The 22219-nt window shown below is 38.4% G+C and overlaps 1 protein-coding gene across 1 annotated transcript in view; it reads right to left on the bottom strand.

Moving 5' to 3' along the window:
* Positions 1 to 22219, bottom strand: part of LOC136259698 (nuclear pore complex protein Nup205-like) — a 50432-nt gene that overhangs the window by 24929 nt on the left and 3284 nt on the right. The window contains exons 4-12 of the mRNA XM_066053204.1: positions 20637 to 20809; positions 19311 to 19436; positions 18638 to 18763; positions 17490 to 17708; positions 16889 to 16990; positions 16491 to 16673; positions 13452 to 13532; positions 12349 to 12561; positions 12161 to 12298 (exon numbers count right to left, since the gene is read on the bottom strand). Of these exons, the coding sequence (XP_065909276.1) occupies positions 12161 to 12298; positions 12349 to 12561; positions 13452 to 13532; positions 16491 to 16673; positions 16889 to 16990; positions 17490 to 17708; positions 18638 to 18763; positions 19311 to 19436; positions 20637 to 20809 (1361 nt within the window). The remainder of the gene's footprint in view (positions 1 to 12160; positions 12299 to 12348; positions 12562 to 13451; positions 13533 to 16490; positions 16674 to 16888; positions 16991 to 17489; positions 17709 to 18637; positions 18764 to 19310; positions 19437 to 20636; positions 20810 to 22219) is intronic.

Below are 22219 nucleotides of genomic sequence, written 5' to 3' on the forward strand. Positions count from 1 at the left end.
GGCTACAACTGAGCAGTGATTATATAGATGTTGAGGCCGAAATTGATTGTGGGGATCAATTAATATTCACATGATTAGAATGCACAACTTCAATTTCACCATGAAAACCACTCAGAGGTAGAGCGTTCTGTTATCCTCGCCATCCTACGAGTTGAAAAACATTGGGCTAAGGTGAAAACCAATACTATAGCATATTCATCGATCGTTTCCGCACATTTTCGAATACAGACACGCCCCCATCATGAAGAAGCTACCGCTCTGCACAGAGTAACCACTCTACAAACAAGCTTACCTGTCTAGGCCTTTAGTGAACTCCGTCCTTTTTCCATAAACGATTGATTAAAACAATAAACTTGCATAACCTAAGTTCTCTGTGATATCTCTAGGATATGTCTGTTTATCATAACTGAACATAACCAGAACATACTAGAGCTGCTAACCCATAATCAAAAATTTTAGGTATGCATATATAATACATCCAGTGGCTGCACTCATATTGGCTTGGGTGATTGATCACCCTGTATAGGCTATCAGCCTGATAAGTGTTACATATTAGTTGTAACACGGGGCATTTGGGCTTTGCCTGATATGTAATGTTGTGAACAAATCTCTAAGGCAAGCACATGAGAATGGCCCTTATGCAAAAATTGCATAAACGTTACTAATCAGTCGTGGTGGTCGAGTTTGTACAGGGAAAACACCAAACACTAGTATTAATAAACACTGCTTCACTAGCTGTCAAGTATGTTTTAGTAGTGTGTATAAATATAAGATTTAGCGAGTTTCACCATAACTTACCGTCTTGCAATCATTGTTTTTTATGATTGTGCTTTATTTAGAGTGTATCAAAAGATCACCAAGTGTTACTGAAACCTAAGAGAAGGGTCATTTCATGATGGCTTCACAGCGAAAAGCTGTGGAGTCAATGAAAGTGGCAGAATTGAAGATGTTGCTATCAAAGAACCATCTTCTGTCAAAGGAAAAGGGAAAAAAGGCAGACCTAGTTAAGAGGTAATGCAGTTGTCAATTTACCACTATTTTGTTACTAATAGAGTGAAGGATAATAATCATTTCATAGACTGGAGTGCAGCTGCAACAACTGATCGAAGAGGAAGCTACAGCTCTTAGCGACTCCACCACAATGCCTGGCCGGTCTTTGAAAACAAATGATTTGTACCTATTACCTGAAACAGTGTTGGTTCAGGTGGATATAAACTTTTTAAAGAAGGGCATGTTCAGAAGATTTATGCAAAATCATTAACTGGTGACATTTATGTGAAAGTTACATGCTTGCCAGAGATGAAGAAGGACTTGGCATATTCTTTAGAGATGAGAATAAAGAAAGATGACACTAGCATTCAGTGTGCTGAGTGTGGTTGCCCAGCAGGACGGGAACCTCGAGGTAGTTGCAAGCATATTGCAGCACTGTGTTATGCTTTGGAGGACTTTGTAAAAATTTGAAGCACTGTCACAGAGGAAGGAGAAAATGCATGCACCTCACTACTGCAGAAATGGAACCAGCCACGAAAAGAGAGACTAGACTCAAAAAAGTTGAAGATATTGATTTCAGCAACCAACCGTATGGCAAAGTGGGCACTACCAGAACTCACCATAAGTCCTAAGATCCTAGACCATCCAATCTTCAAAAAACAAAAGGTAAACTGGAGGACCTAACAGAACAATTAATGGGTTATCCGACACCTTGTGGATTTTTACACTTGTTGGCACAGCCTGGTGAAAATGCTGCAACTGTACACACACTGCCATTGACTCCTCAAAGTATTCAAGCAAAAGTATGGCACAAATTATTTCAAAGCCCTCTTCTGCCAACTTACGAAGTAATCCAAAGTTACGGTTTAGAGTTCATAGAAGGAATAACCCCTACAGCATGAGAAAAAGCAGCTATCGAGGAAAAAACTCAGTTACAGTCTGCTACTATGAGGTGGCACGAAGAATGTTTAATCAGACTGATTGCATCAAACTTTGATCGTGTGGTTACTAGGAAGTCTGCTTTTGATAAATTAGCCAATGATATACTCCATACGAGAATACCTCCAGGTGTGCCAGCTATCAAGTGGGAAGAGATCATGAGTCTACAGCCTTCAAGGCATATAACGAGTTGGTTACACAACGACATCCAAATTTGAAGCTGAGAAAGGCCGGTTTTTACATTGGTGATCCTGTTTACCTGGGTGCTAGCCCAGATGGTGTTTTGGAGAACAGTGATGGTAACTTGTGTGGTATCATTGAAATAAAGTGCCCTTATTCAGCTGCCAACCTTTCCGTACATGAAACCTGTACTGCTTTAGACTGTTACCTAGATGATAACAACACAATGTCATGCTACATGTTGACCATAAAGTATTACTACCAAATTCAAGGAACTATGGCAACAACCAATGCTATTTTTGGTGACTTCGTTGTGTGGACCCCAAAGTCAATTGAGTGTGTTCACATTTCTTTTGATGAAAGAATATGGAATTCCATTCACCCTGAACTAAGATGTTTCTATACTGATTATATGTTGCCAAATATACTATATTAAATATTAACTTTTGTACATGAATTGTTTAGCTGTATTTTCTTGGTTAAATGCCGTGACCTTTATTTGCTATTCAAACTCAATCAATACTTTAAACAATGGTTAAGCATATTTCAAAATTAATTGTGGCACTGCTTAAGTAAGTGTGGCTACTATTTAAAGTGCAGCATCTAACCTGGTATACATTATTATGGATTTCATTGGTATACACTATTTTATTATGGCTGAAATAACCAATGGTACAAGCTTCATATCTAGATGCAACCACGTAGAATACACACAAAGTATTTTCTATCATCCTGTAGTACATACAACTTTTGCTACTCAACAAGGGGAGGCAAAAAGTTAGTTAACGTGGCACATACATAAAAACACCTGGTTGGCACTGTTGTGCATACTGTTAGGTATCTCATGAAGAATTTGATAGTTTTTGATACGTTCAATAGCTCTCTCCACGTGTATTCTAACTGAAGCTATTCTTCTTGTCGTTGTACGTTCAGCTTCTGTCAGTTGTCCAGTCTCATTGAGCCTAGGAGGAACGTTTAATAGAACATTTGGTGGCAAAACATTGGTGATAGTGAATCCTCTGTCTGTCATTATAGAATCACCAGGTTCTAGAAGCTTCAAGATGCCACACTGAACGGTCAGTTTCTTGTCAGATATGTTTCCTCCATAAAGATCAGATACAAAGCTAACAGCACCAGAAGGGGTAATGCCAACAAGTGCCTTAAAAGTATTATGATTCTTATAATTTGAAAATGTTAACTGCTGAGCTGTTGGATTTGCCGGCATTTCAATGAACAGTTCAGTACAATCTATTATACACGTGTTTGGGGGTACATACTCCTAAAACAGTCAGGCATGAAGCGGTCAATAACTGTCAACTAGGCCAAATGGGAATTTCTTTGAACTTATAAAACGTGAAGCCCACCGATGTGGTAAAGATACGTGGCACAGTTGGTTGTGAAATTCCAAACCTATAAGCTAAATATTGCTCTTTCAGACTGAGATGTAGTCTGCACAGTGTAAGAAAAAATTCATTCAGAGAAATCAACAATCTATTCCGTCCCATAAAACTAGCTTCTCTGTCACTAAACTTTTCTGGTAGCTCAAAACACTAGTTTCTGGACCAAGAAAGTTGAAGCAAATCATTAAAAGCATGTACGATGGAAATCCTGTGTGGAATAGCACTGCCTTGTCATCATCTTGTATTGCTTCTATGCAAAATGGGATCATAGCATAAAGATCATCAGTTGACGTGGAAGCATTCTTGGTGCTACTTAGCAACAATGGATTAGTCTGTGTGCTGCCTTTCTCCATACAAACAGTTGCCTGAACTTGTAGCATTGTCTGTGTTAGGGGCAATAACAGTCTGTAGCCCAGAGTCCAACACAATGGGTCTCTGGATACCAACACCAGTAATCAGAGGTGCACTTGTGCAACCCTCTTCACCTGCATAGTTTTCGATTTCTGTACCATCTCCATCATCACTTTCTAAATTATCATCACTATTATTACTTTCTCTAAAATTATACCATAATTCGCGAGAATCTCCATGACATCTTCTTCTCTATTCTGGTCAGACGGCTCTACATCACACACATTCTACAACACCCTGTCAATCTCTAATGAGCTGCTAGTACTTGGCAAAGTTATTTCAGTAGCTGACCTATCCTTTGGAGGTGGTCTAGTACGCTTACTCCATGCAAAAACCTCTGAAATGAGCACTGCAAACTCTAAAGTTCTGGTTTATTGGGTGTACATTCACCAGAGCGGTCATTACATTCTGAGACAATGTAATCGTATGGCATAACCTATGAGAAAAAGAAACATGTACTCTAAATAAAGCGCAATCATAAAAAACAATGATTGTAAGATGGTAAGTTATGGCGAAACTCCCTAAATCTTATATTTATATACTACTAAAACATACTTTACAACTAGCAAAGCAGTGTTTAACACTAGTGCTTGGTGTTTTCCCCCCAATGCCTTCCGTACAAACTTGACCATCACAACTGACTCTTGTTTGATGACTGACTCTTTTACAAATAATCGTAAGAGATTATAGTCACTAGTAAAGTGATCTCATAATAGCTTCCAGTTAGTGGTACCACTTAAGGTTGACGATAGCTTGAGAATTACACCAACATCTAATTTGGAGAACAATTTTTCTCATTATTCACCAGAGAAGATAACAGTAACCCCATAATACCTACAGGTACCACTAAAGAAAGGTAAAGGCAAGACACAAACACTGCAATGTTACTGACCTTAGTTCTAAAACCCGATGCAGCGATTATTCAAATTTGACCACCACTCGATAATCTAAAACGATGCTGAAGCCTTATTTTCAAAATTGATCGTTGCACCACTCATGTACAACCACTATTGAAGGTGTGGCGTTTAACCAAGTAAATATGATATTTATTGGAGCCCCAAAAGGCACATGACACAAGTGAGTTTATTATTGTTGCGTAATATGAAGGTTGTACTAATAACTCTGTCACTTAGACTCTAGCCTTTCAACTGTGGTCTGGCAGGCCAACAGGCTCATAAATACATCAAATAGCTACCAAGTATGGGCTGGTTTTCCTTTTTAAAAAATGTAAGTACAGTATAACTGTCAATCATAATTTCTAATAGAATAGTCAGCTACACAAACTGTACTCTATGATTCTGATTCACACAAGAGATGAATTGCACAAGTCAAGCTACCTAGAAGTGTCACATCATTAAATCACATAACATAGTAATACTCAGCAAACTCAAAACACTTAGTCACTATAACAAGCACATCAAACAATTAGTCAGCTAGTACTACTTTACTAGTCATCCTCAACTTCCTTATAAGGAAACTGTCAACTAATACACAACTCCACTCATTGTTAGTGACTCCGCACTATTACTAATATAAAAGAGATCACATTGTGAGGTGATCACTAGTTCATCATTAGCTCTACAATGACTACTACTACTATTACTACAATAATACTACTACTGGCTATTGGGATACTGCCACTCTCCAGTGGCCAGAAAACAAATATCGGTCTCGTCAACAATTGCTGTGATCTAGGATATGGTCGCTTCACCTTCTCCAGGAAGACTAGGAATTTATGTCCTTCCTAATGTCTGCAGAGATGATCATTTGGAGGCTGAGACTTATTGTGACACTGTCAATGGAGGAGGAGGATGGTTAGTGGTATAGAGAAGACAAGATGGAACTGAAGACTTTAACAGGACCTGGGTTGAGTATGAAGATGGATTTGGCAAATTGATTGGAGAGTTTTGGTATGGACTCAGAGCCCTCCATTGTCTCACTGGTCAAGGTGGTTGGGAAATGAGAATGGACATCAAGTTAGTTGATGGTACTAAAGTCTTTCTCCATTATGAACAATTTGAAGTTGCATCAGCTAAACACAAGTACAAACTAACTATTGGAGGATTCCACGGGACCACTAAGGATCCACTGTCATACAGGGACCACAATGGAATGGTGTTTAGCACTAAAGACAATGACAATGACCCAAGATCAAACAATTGTGCATTACTTACTGGTCCTAGTACACCAAACGGAGGATGGTGGTTTAACAAATACTGCTGGGGTGTAAATCCTAACAACTTTTACAAGCAAAGGTGGGGAGTTCTTCTTAATGGAAGCAACAACTGGTACACTCTACCATTTGTGGAGATGAAGATCAGACCAGTTCAGTGTAACATTTAACACATAACACTCACACTTTGTTGTAGCTGTAGAACATGCTCTAATACAACTGCTTAGACTACAAATATACCAACACTTGTCAATGATGGTCACATGCTTCCAAGACTTTTTGACTGATTAGACATGCCAGTATCCACAGTAATGAAGCTTTGGATGGATAAAATTCAGGGTAAACAGTGACTTGTAATGTAGCTGAACTTTCTACAGAGTGACTTGATTGTAGCCGAGCTCTCGACAGGATGACTTGATTGTAGCACCTTCGAAGATTACAGAACCTCCAAAGGTTACAAATCTTTTGAGGCTTTGATGCAGCCCTAGTTTATAATCCTGAGCAAACTGCTTTCCCATGATATCGCCCAGGCAATATGTGAGTTAAACCCCAAGCAGTGCCTTTGAACTCCCACACAAAAGTGGTATATTTTACATTACGTAAATGCACATTTTACATGCTAGGCCTGACAATAGATCTTCACAATGTCCACATGCAAAATTTAGCAAACCTGCCAACACATCAAAGGCCACATCAAAGTGATGCAATTGATGACTGCAGTTTTGAAGTCAGTGCAGCATTGATTAAAATGTAAAACCTTTGAAACAGTTAACTAGAACATCACAGCTGACCGCCAGACTAGCATTGGTACCTGCAGAGTAATCCTATTTACACATTCAGTAATTGTGCTAAACATGGTGACAAAAAAAATTCTGTACTTTTGGAAGTAAGTACGTATCAAACACCAAGTTAAAGTGACTGGCCATATTAGCAGTTTGATCTATGAAATGAGCACTGTACAATCGTCAACTGTAGCATGATTACTGAGTGCTATGATAAGTAGGATATAGGGTATAAGAACAAGGAACAGGTGTCACAAATGAAATTGGATAGGCATCAACTTTGGTAAGGTGCTGACCTAATCAATGTTGCGCCAAGCATCTCTGATCACAAAGCAGTCACCTTCAAATTCAAACTTCCCCAGGTATTCCACCTGTAAAACAACCAAAAAAGTTTACCATTATCATAGGGCTGACATCAACAGAATCTTAGAGAAAATAAACCATTTCTCAAGTACACATCCTTCTCAAGAATCCCATCAATAAGTAATTGGTAGCAACTTAAAACATTTATTGCACTTAGTTGAATTACATGCAACCATTAACCCATACAAAGATTTATATGTTATGGTAAAAAACATATTAACCCTTAAACCCGCATAATCCAGAAAACTGGATTTGATAAAAAACGAATTGAAAACGCACAATACTTTTGCCAATCTACATAGGCGGTTACAAACAAGCATAACTCATGAAGCGTTTATCTGATCACTTCGAAAAACAGATTTTATTAATTGGCAAAGAGTAAGCTATCTGCCAATATATATACTTTCAACATACATGGAAGGAACTCACCCACTACGATGCGCTGAATCATTTTCAGTCCTTCCACGTTCGTATCGCCACTGTGCTCGTCCGACAGTGATGTTGTCACGTGATACCTATATATCAACTGAATCGCCATCACGTGAGGAGTAAAATGAGACCAAGCAAAAGTCGTTGTGACGACATATGTCCAAGTTATGGCCCTTTGTACATCGTTACGTGAAGAAGGAAGATGGAGGGATAGTTCTTGTACTCTTTCAAAGTGAAGCAAGTATCTCTGGGTTGGATGAACGTGATGAAGTATGGGACCATTTAAACCAACATTTAATGGTAAGTAAGATGGTGTTTGTTGTTTTTAGATAGCTTTAACAGTTTTTGTGTTATAGAGTTTAGTTTTACAAGGCATGCATGCGATCCAGTTTACTGGACTATGCATTTTCAGTGCTTGCGTTCTATAAAACAGCTGCGGGTTAAGGGTTAAAGCTCAAATGAGGAAACGAAAACATTATACAAGGCCAGACATACACAATCCCGTCTGACTGGATGCAGTATTAGTCTGCATGTAATGTTGTTAATAAAACTCTAAGGCAAGCACATGAGAATTTACAAATAATCGTAAGATATTTTGGTCACTAGTAAACAGATCTTATAAAAGCTTCCAGTCAGTGGCATCACTTGAGGTTGATAATAGCTTGAGAATTATACCAACATCTACAGCAGAAGCACTCGAAGAAAATTTTTTTTCATTATTCACAAGAGAAGATGACAACATTCCCGAAATACCTACCAGCCAGCATCCCTCAGTGCCCAAAATAACATTTAACACTAGTGACATTGCATGTATCCTTACTAATAAAGAATCTCAGCCTGGTAAAGTTGCTAATCTACACAATATACCCACATGGATCCTCCATACCTGCGTGAAACAAGTAGCTCCAGTGTTACAGTATAAGTGATATTCACCCAATATCATTGACTATAGTCTGGTGAAAAGTTATGGAACACATCATATTCCACTGCATCATGGAACAGCTAAACACCCACAACATCATCAACTCTAACCAATATGGCTTTAGACTGGTTTTTCACAGAGGAGGTCGGAAGTGTAATAAGCGCTACGAAAAATCATTCGTGTTAATTGCATTTTAGAGATTGTATAGCATGAAGAAGGGCAGCAACATTGAATTTTGGCCATTAGAATATAATTTCTAACCTTCTTTGTTGTGGTGGCCAGTTGTTGCTATCGTTCGCTTGGAGGCTTTCTTCATCTTTCTAGTCTCGTGTGATCCCGACTAGGGCGCACGCCACTAGTGTAGCAGTGAAGTAGGCTGCATAGGATAACTTCTTGGGGGTTTATTTATACTGTTTTCTCGAGTGGGAGTCCTCTCTCCATCTTTCTAGCTCATCAACAAAGACATTTACAGCATCAGTGGTCTGGTGCGAGATCTCGCGTAATTTATACGTAGCCCAAGTTTAAAAAACTAACTTATTCAGTGGGGCTTAATGGGGCTCATTGTGCCAATGCCATGTACTCATCATATTTCATCAATTGGGAGGTATTCCAGTACCAAAAAATGTTCAGTACGCTTTTCAATACAAAGCTATTGGCTCACATGCACGCTTCCGACCTCCTCTGGGTTTTTCAATACCTAACTAATGGATGACATCTTAAAAGCAATGGATTCTCACTATCAGGTTGAACTAGTACTACTCAACTTCTCTAAAGCGTTTTGATATGGTTGCTCACAATAAATTACTACCCAATATGGTATATAGTCTAACATTCACAACTTGGCCTACGCTTAGAACACAAAGAGTCTCCATCAAAGGTAACACATCTAGCACAAAAAAAGTCTTGTCTGGAGTTCCCCAGGGCACTGTCCTTGGATCTGTACTGTTCTTACTTAGATACTAACATTACTTCCATCCATCTCTCAGTGTTGATAATTGTGTGCTATTAAATCACTCTTCTCTTACAAGACCCCAATCCCCTTGTCCAGTGGACAAATACTTGGCAGATGAAGCCGAACATTGGGAAATGTGTATCAATGACCAATACCAGATCACCTGCTTCAACCTCCATAGTTTAATATATCTCTGAGCATCCTTTAGATAATGTGGACCAGCATAACTACCAGCACAACTACCTAGGAGTCCGACTACATAGTACAATGACATGGTCTTACCTGAAGATCAATAAGACAACTAAAGTTTTTAACCTTGTCAAGCATACACTACACAAGTACACTAAAGGAGTCAAAGAATCAGCTTATTTAGTAAGACCAGTTACTGAATATGCCACAAATATATGCAGAAATGTTTTATTGATGACATTGAGAAGATCATACAAATGGCAGGAAGATAGATCATGGGAGACTATCAAGCAGTGTTTCAGACATGATACTGGCACTAAAATGTTAAAAAGTACCACCTGACTATAGTCCACTTACCTCTGCTTACAACACTCACCAACTCCGTCCTCTCCACTTTTCAGTACCATGGCAATGGCGGATGCAAGATGGGGTATTTGGGACAAATGCGCCTCCCCCTTCTTTTTCCTTTTAGGAATAATGATTTTATTTCGTGGGCCATGCCTACACCTTTGTGGTCCCTACTATACACTACTATCGTACTGTATGATTATAGCTATCACTTTGATATGCCAGTTAGACCAATATCAGTTTACTGCTCAAGAAAAAATGCTTAAAAGGTAGACATATTACCTCTCTTTACTACACCTTTACTTGAAATCAAATTCAGACTGTCATCTAGCATATACATACGTACTAAGTGTCTCTAGCTTAAATGGCACAATTCAACAGTGAAACACTACTGAGAGGTGATTATTAGACATAATCAACTACAACAGATTGCTGCTAGCTATATACTAGCTGCTCAGTGTGGATTCCACGAACTTGTTTGTGCCCCAGCCCTCCTCATGCACAACCTATTCAGATGAGATTCTTCCCTAAGACCATCCCGAGATTGGAACAAATTACCTCACTGAATTACTAAATGTCATTCACTTACTTAATGATTTTTGCTGGCAACTAAGGTTGTTGTTACATGTTTTTGTAATTATGTGTACTTGCACCTATTAGTGTTAAATATATTTATTATACATCATTTTACTAGAGTTGTGATGTTTTACCTCCCTGGGATACCATCAGCAACAAACTGCCTATGTCAGTTACAAATCAATCCGTCAACAGGACTATAAATACAGGCACAATGGCAGAGGTGTTTATGATGTGGCTTATAGAGTTTCACCATGTGTTGCTCTACAGAAGTTGTTAACAGCCATTACTATATTTTGAAACTACTTCATTTGTCACAAAATTTGCTGCAATAAGTTGTGGAGTGCAGATGTGACAGGTGGCCACTTTTTATGTACACAGGTAAATGGGATAAACATGTGTACATGTGTGTCAATGGTCCAATGGTATTCCAGCACAATCCAAGAAAAGTACCTTGACTAATCTTCCCCAAGATAGTGAATACACACATATGCTGAAACCATATCAAGGTTTAAAATTTCTTGTGATATTGTAAACAATCTTGTAAGGTGTACTACTAACACACACAAACTGGTACCTGCCCTGCATGCCAGATTTCTTGGCTAACACATGTTTAATGCCTACATTCCTATCATGCAGTTCTGATCTAGTTCCGCATCAGGTACATTCTAGAATAAATGATAGTAACATCACTTACATTTATTTTCACAGGCCAATTGCCTCGAGTACACAGCCTAAATCCAGTGAGAGTTCAACTTTGCTCTACCAAAATAATGGCAGCTGATTTTCCATTTAGTGGATCTTTAACCCTTAAACCGGCAGCCACTTAAAAAAAATGTAAGTACTGAAAATGCATTGTCCAGTAAACTGGATTCTTTGCATGACTTCAAAACAGAAGCTACATCTTTGTACAGTGCAAGCTGCACTTTAACACTTGTTTGTTTGTTTGTATTTGTGTGTACGTGTGTGAGACAGCATAGCTCCAGTGGTTATATCATTGGGCCAAGTAAATGTTTCAGTTTTGATGCTTAGTGATTCCCATTTGCTCTTTGAGCCAGAAACTTTACTCGGTTCTATTTACCTATTTTAACTCACATAGTGGGTGAGGTCAAGGTGGAACCTTGGTGTCCACACCTTCACAGTGCCTACTAAGAGTACTAGTCTTGGCCCCAGGAGAATTTGTCTGCTTACATAGTGATCAAAAGTTACAATAAAATTTAGGCAATCTAGAGTATACAAGCTATGTACCTTTGAACTTTAGCTCTCACCTGCATGGAGTTGAACTCTGTAGTAAACTGTACTCTGTGTACTAAACTTTAACATTTCATATGTCTGTAGCAAATTAGAGTTGTAAACACCACACAGGTGGCTCAGTGGTTCAATGGGTAGCTGTGACTGTGATTGCCTTGTGTGTGATGTTTACTTAGGTCTTGTGAGTGCTATATATAGTGTGTGTGTGCAGTAGTACACAAAAAAAATGATCATGCAACAAGTTATGTAACTTACCTTTTTGAGAAATTTAGAGTCATTCAACATGTGTCTCATCAGAATGTAGCCCGGGTCACCAGGGGCAACAGTATCACTGCATTCAAAGTTGTTCAATAATTTCAGTAATATTTTCATCGCTGCTGAAGCAACTTGCCACTATCCATGATGACAACATCACCATGGTTAGCAACTACAAAAGTACAAACCTTTTCATCAGCAAAGCGGTAACTACGTGAGTCAAATCGGAGCAATACAGAATCTCTAAGATAGTTAAGGTAGGGCTGAAAGCCAGTCTGAGCTCTCTGACCAGCCCCAAGTGTTGGAGGCACTGGCACATCAGTGAGAGCATCAAGTAGACACAGGAAGGCTCTTGTCTCCGGGTACTCTTGAGCTTGTGACTCAACCTCCTCCAGCTCCAACTATTAACACACATGATACACATAATGCTGTAGTTTAAAGGAGTTCATCGTAAACGGACTCTTATATTCAGAGGGACCATCCTCAGTAAGCCATGTGGGTTTAAGGGTTAATACAGAGCTTAATATTCAATGGCAACCCTAATACGTCGGATACACCATCAGTATCATGACTGTTGGGTAGTACTAGAATTTGTACAGTTGAGCACAAAAAACTCAGCTGAACGCAAAAAAAATATATTGTTAATTGTAATATGCATTGTCTCAATATAGGGGCAACCTCAAATAACAAAGTCCTTTCTAGTATAGCAGATTGTATTTTAAAAGAATAGCCTCAGCAATAATATTAATTACACTACTCAAAAATTGTGAGATACTTGTATTCTCCCTACTACTGTATATTATATCAAGAATTAATAATATCTCAATTATTAACTCTTGATTGACAGTAAAGCTATTGAAAAAATTGCACTGTTCAAATAGTTTATAATTAGAGCTGTTCATCAATATATTTACTGATCAAAAAATTGTGATATACGGTACTCGGAGAGAATTTTAGGCCTTCAGCAGAAACACTTTTGCTATCGTTAAAACATAAACTTGTGCTTAATTTGAGGTTCAGATTTTTATGAGTTGTAGCTGCACTCATCCTCTCAGATACTATGGTGTGTCTATGTACACACACGCACGCACGCACCCACCCACCCACCCACCCACACACACACACACACACACACACACACCCACCCACCCACCCACCACACACACACACACACACACACACACACACACACACACACACACACACACACACACACACACACACACACACACACACACACACACACACACACACACACACAAACAAGTGTACAGAAAACACTAGGGCTTACTTGTATACTTCCTTCACGGAGAAATAACTGACTTCTAAGCATACCTCCCTGCTGGGTGTCCAATGGAACAGTGCTGAAAACCTGCCAGGAAGCAGAACAATGTTACCAGTATTACCAGTCTATAAGCTTCTGATAATAGCTCTTTTGAATCATTACTGTTAAACACAGCAGGATCGCATTAACTGAATCTCAAAAAAGAGACTGCTCTATTAGAAGTTGCCTTCTATTAGAGCAAGTCTATTCTGAAAGGAGCTGCTCTGTTTCATTTATTTTATCATCTGGATACTCTTTAGTGACTAAGCTGGAGCTCAGATAACACACATCCTAACTGTACCATTGTGCATGGCTATAAACTAAGCACCATTATTCTGGATGTAGTCACCCTATGGTAGCACTAACTATGTCGTTATTTTACTCACGATGTAATCAGGATTAAAATGATACTTGGGGGACCCCCTGACAATAGTGTAAGGAGCAAAACTTGCAATGAGAACAAATTTCTGCATGCAAATTAGTGCTCTGTGATATATTGGTAATACCATTTATCATGATAATTATCATAACCGATTATCATACCGTGACAGCATATGATAACTGATATATCAATGAATACCGGTATATCAATCAATACCAGTATAGGATTGCTGTTAACCCAGCCTTTATTGTTTAATTATCCAATTTGTTGATGGTTTAGCAGACACGCCCTAAACAAAAACTTAAGATTGTGATACTGCTTCATACTAGGCCTAAGAAATGATGCAATAGTTACAATAACAAGCTAACTATATACTGATATACCGTGATATTTTCCTGTTACTAATACCGTGTATTAAAATTTCAATACCGCCGAGCTCTAACACAAATCCTTTACACGATTCCTTAAGAGAAAAGGAGTAATAATTCATTGCTATCTGCTGCATAGAAGCATGGGCTGATTTGCCATTCAATACCGTATACAGCTTGTATGGTTCAAATTACAAGCAATATGATATAGGATATAAACCTGTGAACAAAAATTATGCATGGGTGTTTTTAGGCTAATGGATTTAGGTAAGTCAGAACATTTATGCCAATTATGCTTAAATATATAATTCGCAAGTCTATAGCTCAGCTACACTTACAGATACAGTGGAACCCCTGTAAGATGAACGCCATTGGGGAAATGATATATGTCCGTTATATGGAGGTGTCCTTACTTAAGGGGTTTTCTAAAAATTTTAAATAATCAGTTTCAATGCACAAGACTAGACCAAGTGGTGGAGCAAGATGGGTTATGGCATGATGTGAACCAGATATGATCAGTTTAATAGCAACAGAATTGATGTTATTGAACATGGTGTGTGTGGCCTCTACTACACTATCCAGACATTTAGGCAACACAAAAATTTCATAGCTATATTCTCCCATAAAGACTTGTCCGGATTACTCCGTATTTGATTAGTTATCAAGATGGCTGGCTATAAAGATTATCAAACAGTATGGTAGTACTGTTTAAGTAGGGTTTGCATCAAAAGTGACGCATGCTGCCAAAAATACTAGCCTTAAAAACCAGCTTAGAAACTTATTACGTGACGAAAATCACCTTTACGGAATAATATTAGTCCATCTAACATCAAATGTAGTGTTAAAAACAAGAAAACACTTACTGGCGGCTGGATATAGATTTTTTTTTTAAATTGTCAAAACTCGAAATTTCGTCTCACTCCCTCACTGACCACAGTTGCAAGCCTAGAGCCCAAACGAAACAGCGCATGGTCATCGTTTTATGCCACAACAACAAACTCACTGGTGGGATGTGCCTTTTGGGGTTCCAAAGAGTGTGTGCCCTGTGCGCCTTGTCTTTCTTTATCTTCAATCAGGCTGCTTGTCTTCTTCATCCAACGAAACCATATCAAGGCATTAATTTCCATATCAACACTTCCTTTAAGCAGCATAATAGACGCCACAAAATTATTTAAGGCGCCTAGACTACGCTACTGTACGGAGGTACCGGTACTCCACGATAGGTCACAAGATCACACCCATTCTTTATTCTACTATTATCGATCGAGACCACAATGGCTACGCCCCTTTTACACTAGCTGTATTTGTGACCACACACCTTCAAGTTGGTAGGCTGATTCGAGATACTCTAGTCTAATAATCGATTGAAACCACAATGACCACACCCCTTTTTGGGGCAACACATCTTTGCAGGCTGACTAGAGATACTCTAATACAGCAGTCACTCTAATAAAACAGTCACATGTTTATAGCTAGCTGTATGCTTTAACAAAAAAACTAAACAAACTAGTATATTAAAAATTATAAATTTAAAAATGAAGTAAGGTTTCAAGCTATAAAAAGTAGTGAAACAAGAGATGAACAATGGTAGCTATTACAGCATATATAGCTCAGTGTTAAATCCCTACTTTGGCATGGTATAACAATTATTTTGTGTTCAATGCCAAAGTAGGGATTTCCCACTGAGCTATGCTGTAATAGCTACCATTGTTCATCTCTTGTTTCACTACTTTTTATAGCTTGAAATCCTGTAGTGCAATTCTTAAAGTGCACCAGCTACTTTCAGAAGACCCGGGTAAGAACATTTAACAGCAGTACTGTACTTGTATACATACTCATATGGCTTCCCATAACTTCAGCACTTTTTTTTGTTTTGCACTTTGTAGAATAGGCAATACAGAGGACAGTGCTTTCTGCATTAAATAATGTAGTTCAATAGATTGTTGTAACTGGCAATGAACCTTTGTTACTTGTGACTGTGATTAGCAAAGTGTTGTACTGTAGTGCTTGCCATGTCTGGGAATTGTGCAGTGTCCGGCTTACGGAATAGAGAGGTGTCTGCTATTGAGGAGGCATTAATACACACAGGTATTGGAAGTTGCATTTGGGATTTTATTAATTGTCTGTAATAAAGTGGCTGTCCGCCATTTAGGGGTGTCCGTTAAGAGGGGTTCAACTGTACTAACATCGTATTATTAACCTTTGGTACTGTATAAAGTCCATACTCACTAATACAAACTAAAGTCATATACTCACTTGTGACATTTCTAAGATGTGCCACATGGAGGTGGCCACTTCTGGTGACTTGGCAAAACTTGCAAGAGTCAACAAAACTTCTGCCTTGAGGCTATATGGGACAGCACATGACAGCAGGGTGAACAGGGACTGGACTGGTGACCAAGCCTTATTCTCTACCATCGCAACACGAGCCATCTCATTCTAACAAAACAACAAACAAAAAACCATTAACCACAATAAGAACACACAAACCATCAGGGTGAATTGGTCTACAATCATACTGCAGCGATATGATGCCTAAGTCCTGCCTACACTCTACTATCATTATCAATGCATCCTTGTGTATCATGTCAAATCATGCCATAGCAACTTGTGCTTGAATGGTTCATGGACAAGCTTACACATGTTAGTAGTACCTGGTCTGTGACATTTCTTATTAGTTGCAGAACAGCTTCTAGTCCAGCTAGCTCCTCTGGAGTAACAGCACATCCACTGGTTGTCTGAGGGGTACCCATGTTCTAGAGGAAGTATTAACATATGTGTACATGCTGAAATCACCACATAGTTTACCGACAGCAAAAATGCTTAAGAATTTTAAGATCCCAAAACCAGCTAATATCACTATCATAATATTCCAGGCCAAAACATTTAATGATCATGCGAGACATAAACTTTACATTTTGAAATGCCACATGGTAGGGAACAGGAGGCAAAGTCACAGAATGCAAAGCTATTCAGTAACATCTACAACATACAATAAGTGGTCAATGGAGTTGATAAGCTTCAATGTGAGTAGATACTAGTGACTGCTCTATTAGAGCAACTTACTTTATACAACTAGACTTCCAAGGACAACAAATTCTGAAATGTGTCTATATGTCATGCATTAGATGTTAAAAGATTCACTGAAGCCTCAATATACAAACAACTCATTTCAACAGTATACACAATATATATATAAAAAGTATATACATGTACATGTATATACTTTATATGTTAATATGTATATATGTTAACCTGTTTTAGTCCCATGGAATACTGTTGTAGTGAACCATAGAAGTGGTCCCAGGAGATGTTATTGACAGCCCCAGGCTGTCGCCATGTCTTCAGGGCATCAAATACACAACCAGCAGCTTTTGCACCAGTGCATAAGCCATTTAACATGTGTAGAAATGAAACAAACAAGTTTGAAGGGAGGTAAGAGCTGCACTGTCGTACAAACTTGTTCAGTGTAACCTACAACACAATAGTAATGTGTCATTAAAGAAACACCAACATTCAAAACTAAGACTAACATTCCTTAACCCACAATCATCTCTTAATCATACAGTACAATAGTACTGCATAGTAGGGACCATAAAGGTGTGGGCGTAGCCCATGAAAAAACATCGCCCAAAATCAGCCTCACGTTTTCCAGACAATGATGAGGCAGTATTGGTTAGGTAAAACTAAGCCCAAACAAGCTTTCAGATCAACTCGAAATGTTTTCAACAAGTTAATTGCTACAGAATTTAAAAAAATAATAATAATTTATTTAACAGAATTTTTCTAGTGACTGACTGATGCCTTCAGACAAGTGTAACTCGTAGGCTTGATGATTTTTTCACTGTTCAATGTCACTTCGGCCCGAGAGGTGCCTTATGGCATACCACAGTACGTACAATGCATTCTTCAAGGACTTACCAGTGTCTTCCTTTGTGTCCCATTCATCTTTGTTGACAGTGAAAAGTGTATATTTTGGTGGTAGCACATAATGGCTCTCTTCGTAACGGAAATTGTCCATATTTTTCATAGTGGCTACTTTGATTGCAGAGGTGCTTTTTGAACAGCTCTTGATTCGTACTACTGTGTAACGGGGTGAACATAGCTGACAACGAAGCATAATGGATGCTTCACTTTTCAGATGATAATGATATAGCTGGGGTGCGCAACACCATTTCAGATGCGATATGCGTGGGTTCACCAGTCATAATACTTATATTTTACAAAAAAAGTTAACAAACAAGTATACAAAAATTATTGGAACTAGAATAGGGAACATAGCGCATCAATAAAAAGTACTGAAACAAGCTGGAGTAGTGTACAATATTAAATCCAATTTTTTGTTGCTGTGTAATTGTACACATATACCACACATATACATTGTAAACACAGTAACCACTAACCTGTTTATGAGATACTCTAGTATAGTGTGGTCCTCTCATAACAGTCACTTCTCCACTACCACTACCTGGCCAGTAGTCGAGACATAATTCCAATTGGTGCACATCACTACCATACAGTTCACCAATCTACAAACGACAGTAATAGTAACAATGTACACAGTACATAAGGCAGCCTATAATGGTGTGTGTCTGGATAAAAAAAGCATATACCTGTTTTCCATGTAATTTAATACAACATGCACAAACATACACAAAGCATAGCACTACCATGCTAGCACAGTCACACCTAGCCAATAGGATACCTGTGTGCTAGCTACTCAGGTGCTATGAGTCAGTGTAGAAAAATCCTCCTGGGGCAGGATTAGTAACCCACAGGAGGTTGTACCATGTCTCACAGGTGAAGGTATGGGTACGGTAAATTGTGAGACAGCCGTCAGTTACAATTCCTTTTGCTAGTGATACAGTATCACATGAAAAACAGTTAATCTAATATTTCTAAGAATTTTTCAATTGAAAAAGTCTGGTCACCTACCATTGGTAGGCTTTCACATGAGTCCCATTCAGAATTTTTGTACGACTGGCAACCGACATGCAAATCACTACCTGAAGTTCCACCTGGGAACTTCACCTGTCATGTAATCACACAGTTGGTATTTGTAACACCTTGGCTTACCATCATCATCAGGGATTCCATATCTTTCTTTCCAGTGGGCACAGCTATTGTAGGTTGCTTCTGATTGGCTGGTCTCCTAGGCATTAACCCCACATCTTCACTGCATCGATTATGGAGTTCCTTGATCTAAATATGAAATAAAATATTTCTCATACAGATCATATAGGATGGGTTAAATTTCAGGTGTAAGAGTTGCCAGTGCCACTCACTCACCTAACAACTTCATGAAAATAGCACAAAAAAAACTACACAACAGCTATACACCACCGTGATAACCTTATGTCTCCAGTACAATAGGAATCATTATAGGTGACCACAACTGCATGAGTGAAGGAATTCCATATGACCCAGTACCACATTAGAGGGTAACAGAAAAGTCAAACTTTGTAGGCCCCTTGCAAAAATTATAAAGACAATAGTAGCAGCGCCGTAGTGATGTGCGATTTTAGGATTTGGTTTCGGTATGATATCGATATGATAATTGGTAAAATATTGAAATTTCGATACTTTTTTGGTATTAATTTTCTTTTGATTAATTGCATGGGGAAAATGTTTATAATTAGCAGCTATGCTTTATAGAATTTGTGATGAAGCTACTGTAATAACAAGCCTTGGAAACTGGCAGACGCTTTTTAAAATGGCTAAACTGTACAGAACTGAGTCTACCGTGATTACACAATGACATACCAAAAGTTGTAAATTATCAAAATATTACTCAATATATTGAAAATTGTAGCAAAATATTGACTATACGATAAATATTGATATCAGTTATAAAAATATTGAGATTCGATACGATATCAGTATTAAAGAAATATTGCAATGTTGGTAATTTTTCGGTATATTGTACATCACTAAGAAGTGGACAGTCAACATCTGACACAGGGCTGTACAGTATATCAAATTGTTATAATCAGTTGTGATCATGAGTAAACGTTCACCTCATTATTAACACAACTCAGCAGAAACACTAATGATCTTATTAGATTGTGCCATTCTTATAAACCAATTAGTCCCAGATCAATTGTTTTGTACGTAGGGCTTCTCTTTACTTCTTTAACAAAACATCAGCTATTATTTTGCTTGTACGCTGTAAAGTAGGATAGTATGTAATGATAAAGAGTAATGGAACAGTCAGTTGCTTTTACACTTTGTAAAAACTAACTCAGGGAGTTGGACAGCTGATAGTGCAGTACAACCCATGCAGGCTGTTAGATGTGAACAGTTGAGAAAATTCATAGAATTTGTAAATTCAACCTATCAATGAATGCTCTCTGTCCACACAAATGCAAAAGAAATGTTTACTGCCATACAGAGATGTCACACCTTTAAAGGCATTAGGGTGATGAAGGTTGTGACTAGCCAATGAAAACGTCGCACAAAGTACTCCTCCTGGTGGAAACCACTAGAGCCAATCACAGCTTCTCGAAGGAATAAGAACACTTGTTTGTTGACAACATCGTCTAACAAGGCTTCGTCTTCAGCTAGTTCTTCATTGTCTGTAAAAGATGTATTTATATAATACAGTACAGCAGTCTGACCCTTGCTTATCTGAAATTCAAAATGACTGTTCTATTAGAATATTTCAAAGATACATGTACTACAGGACATGCATGGGTATCAGTTATTTGTTTACTTGTCTGAACATTTCTACCATTGCCTGAAACCATTGAAATTAGGATAACCAAGTGTCCACTATACATATTAATCACACACACACACACACACACACACACACACACACACACACGCACGCCACACTAGTAGAAGTGCATGAAAAAATTTGGAATTTTCAACTACAGCAGGGAACATAGCACATTGATAAAAAGTACTGAAACAAGTTGGAGTAGTTCATGATATTAAATCACCGTAAAACAACAAGAAGTGTTATATCCCTACTGTACATTTCCGTTATGGTATCTTGAGCACAGTAGGGATATAACACTTCTTGTTTCAGTACTTTTTATCGATGTGCTATGGTCCCTACTCTAGTTGAAAATTCCAAATTTTTTCATGTACTTGTTTGTTAACTTTTTTTGTAAATAATTTTATTATGACCGGTGAACCGACGCATACCGCATCTGAAATGGCACCGTGCGCCCCAGCCATATCAATTATCATCTGAAAAGTGAAGTGTCCATTACACTTGGTTGTCAGCTGTGTTCAACCCGTAACACAGCATTTCGAGTTTGAAAAACACCTCTACAATCCACGCATACCAAAAGAAAGAAATAGTGCCGCGCATCCCAATTATATTTATGATCGTCTGAAAAGTGAAGTATCCATTACACTTCGTTGTCGGCTATGTTCAACCCGTTACACAGCAGTATGAATCAAGAACTGTTTGAAAAGCACCAAAATAGCCACTATGAAAAATACGGACGATTTCCATTACGAAGGGAAGCCGTCACGTGCTACTGCCAAATCGACACCTTTCACTGTCAGCAAAGATGAATGGGACACAAAGAAGGACACTGGTAAGTACATGAAGAATGCATTGTACATACTGCGGTATGCCAAAAGGCACCTGTTGGGCCAAAACAACGTCAAACAGTGAAAAAATCAAGCCTGTAGCCTTTGCCGTTATCGAGTTATGCTTGTCTGAAGGCATCAGTCAGTCAGTCAGTTACTTAGTCAGCAGAAAATTCCACTGAATAATTTTTTTTTAAAATTCCATAGCAACTTGTTGAAAGCGTTTCAGGTTGATCTGAAAGCTTGTTTGGGCTTAGTTTTACCTAACCAATACTGCCTCATCGTCATCAGAGAAAATTGAGGCTGGTTTTTGGGTGATATTATTTCGTGGGCCACGCCTACTCCTTTGTGGTCCCTACTATACAGTTACTATTGTACTGTATGATACATTCATGTACACCACAGTGCACGCAAACACATTACTACATACACACGGG

The sequence above is a fragment of the Dysidea avara genome, chromosome 7 (assembly GCF_963678975.1).
Source record: "Dysidea avara chromosome 7, odDysAvar1.4, whole genome shotgun sequence".
Classification (NCBI taxonomy): Eukaryota; Metazoa; Porifera; class Demospongiae; order Dictyoceratida; family Dysideidae; genus Dysidea; species Dysidea avara.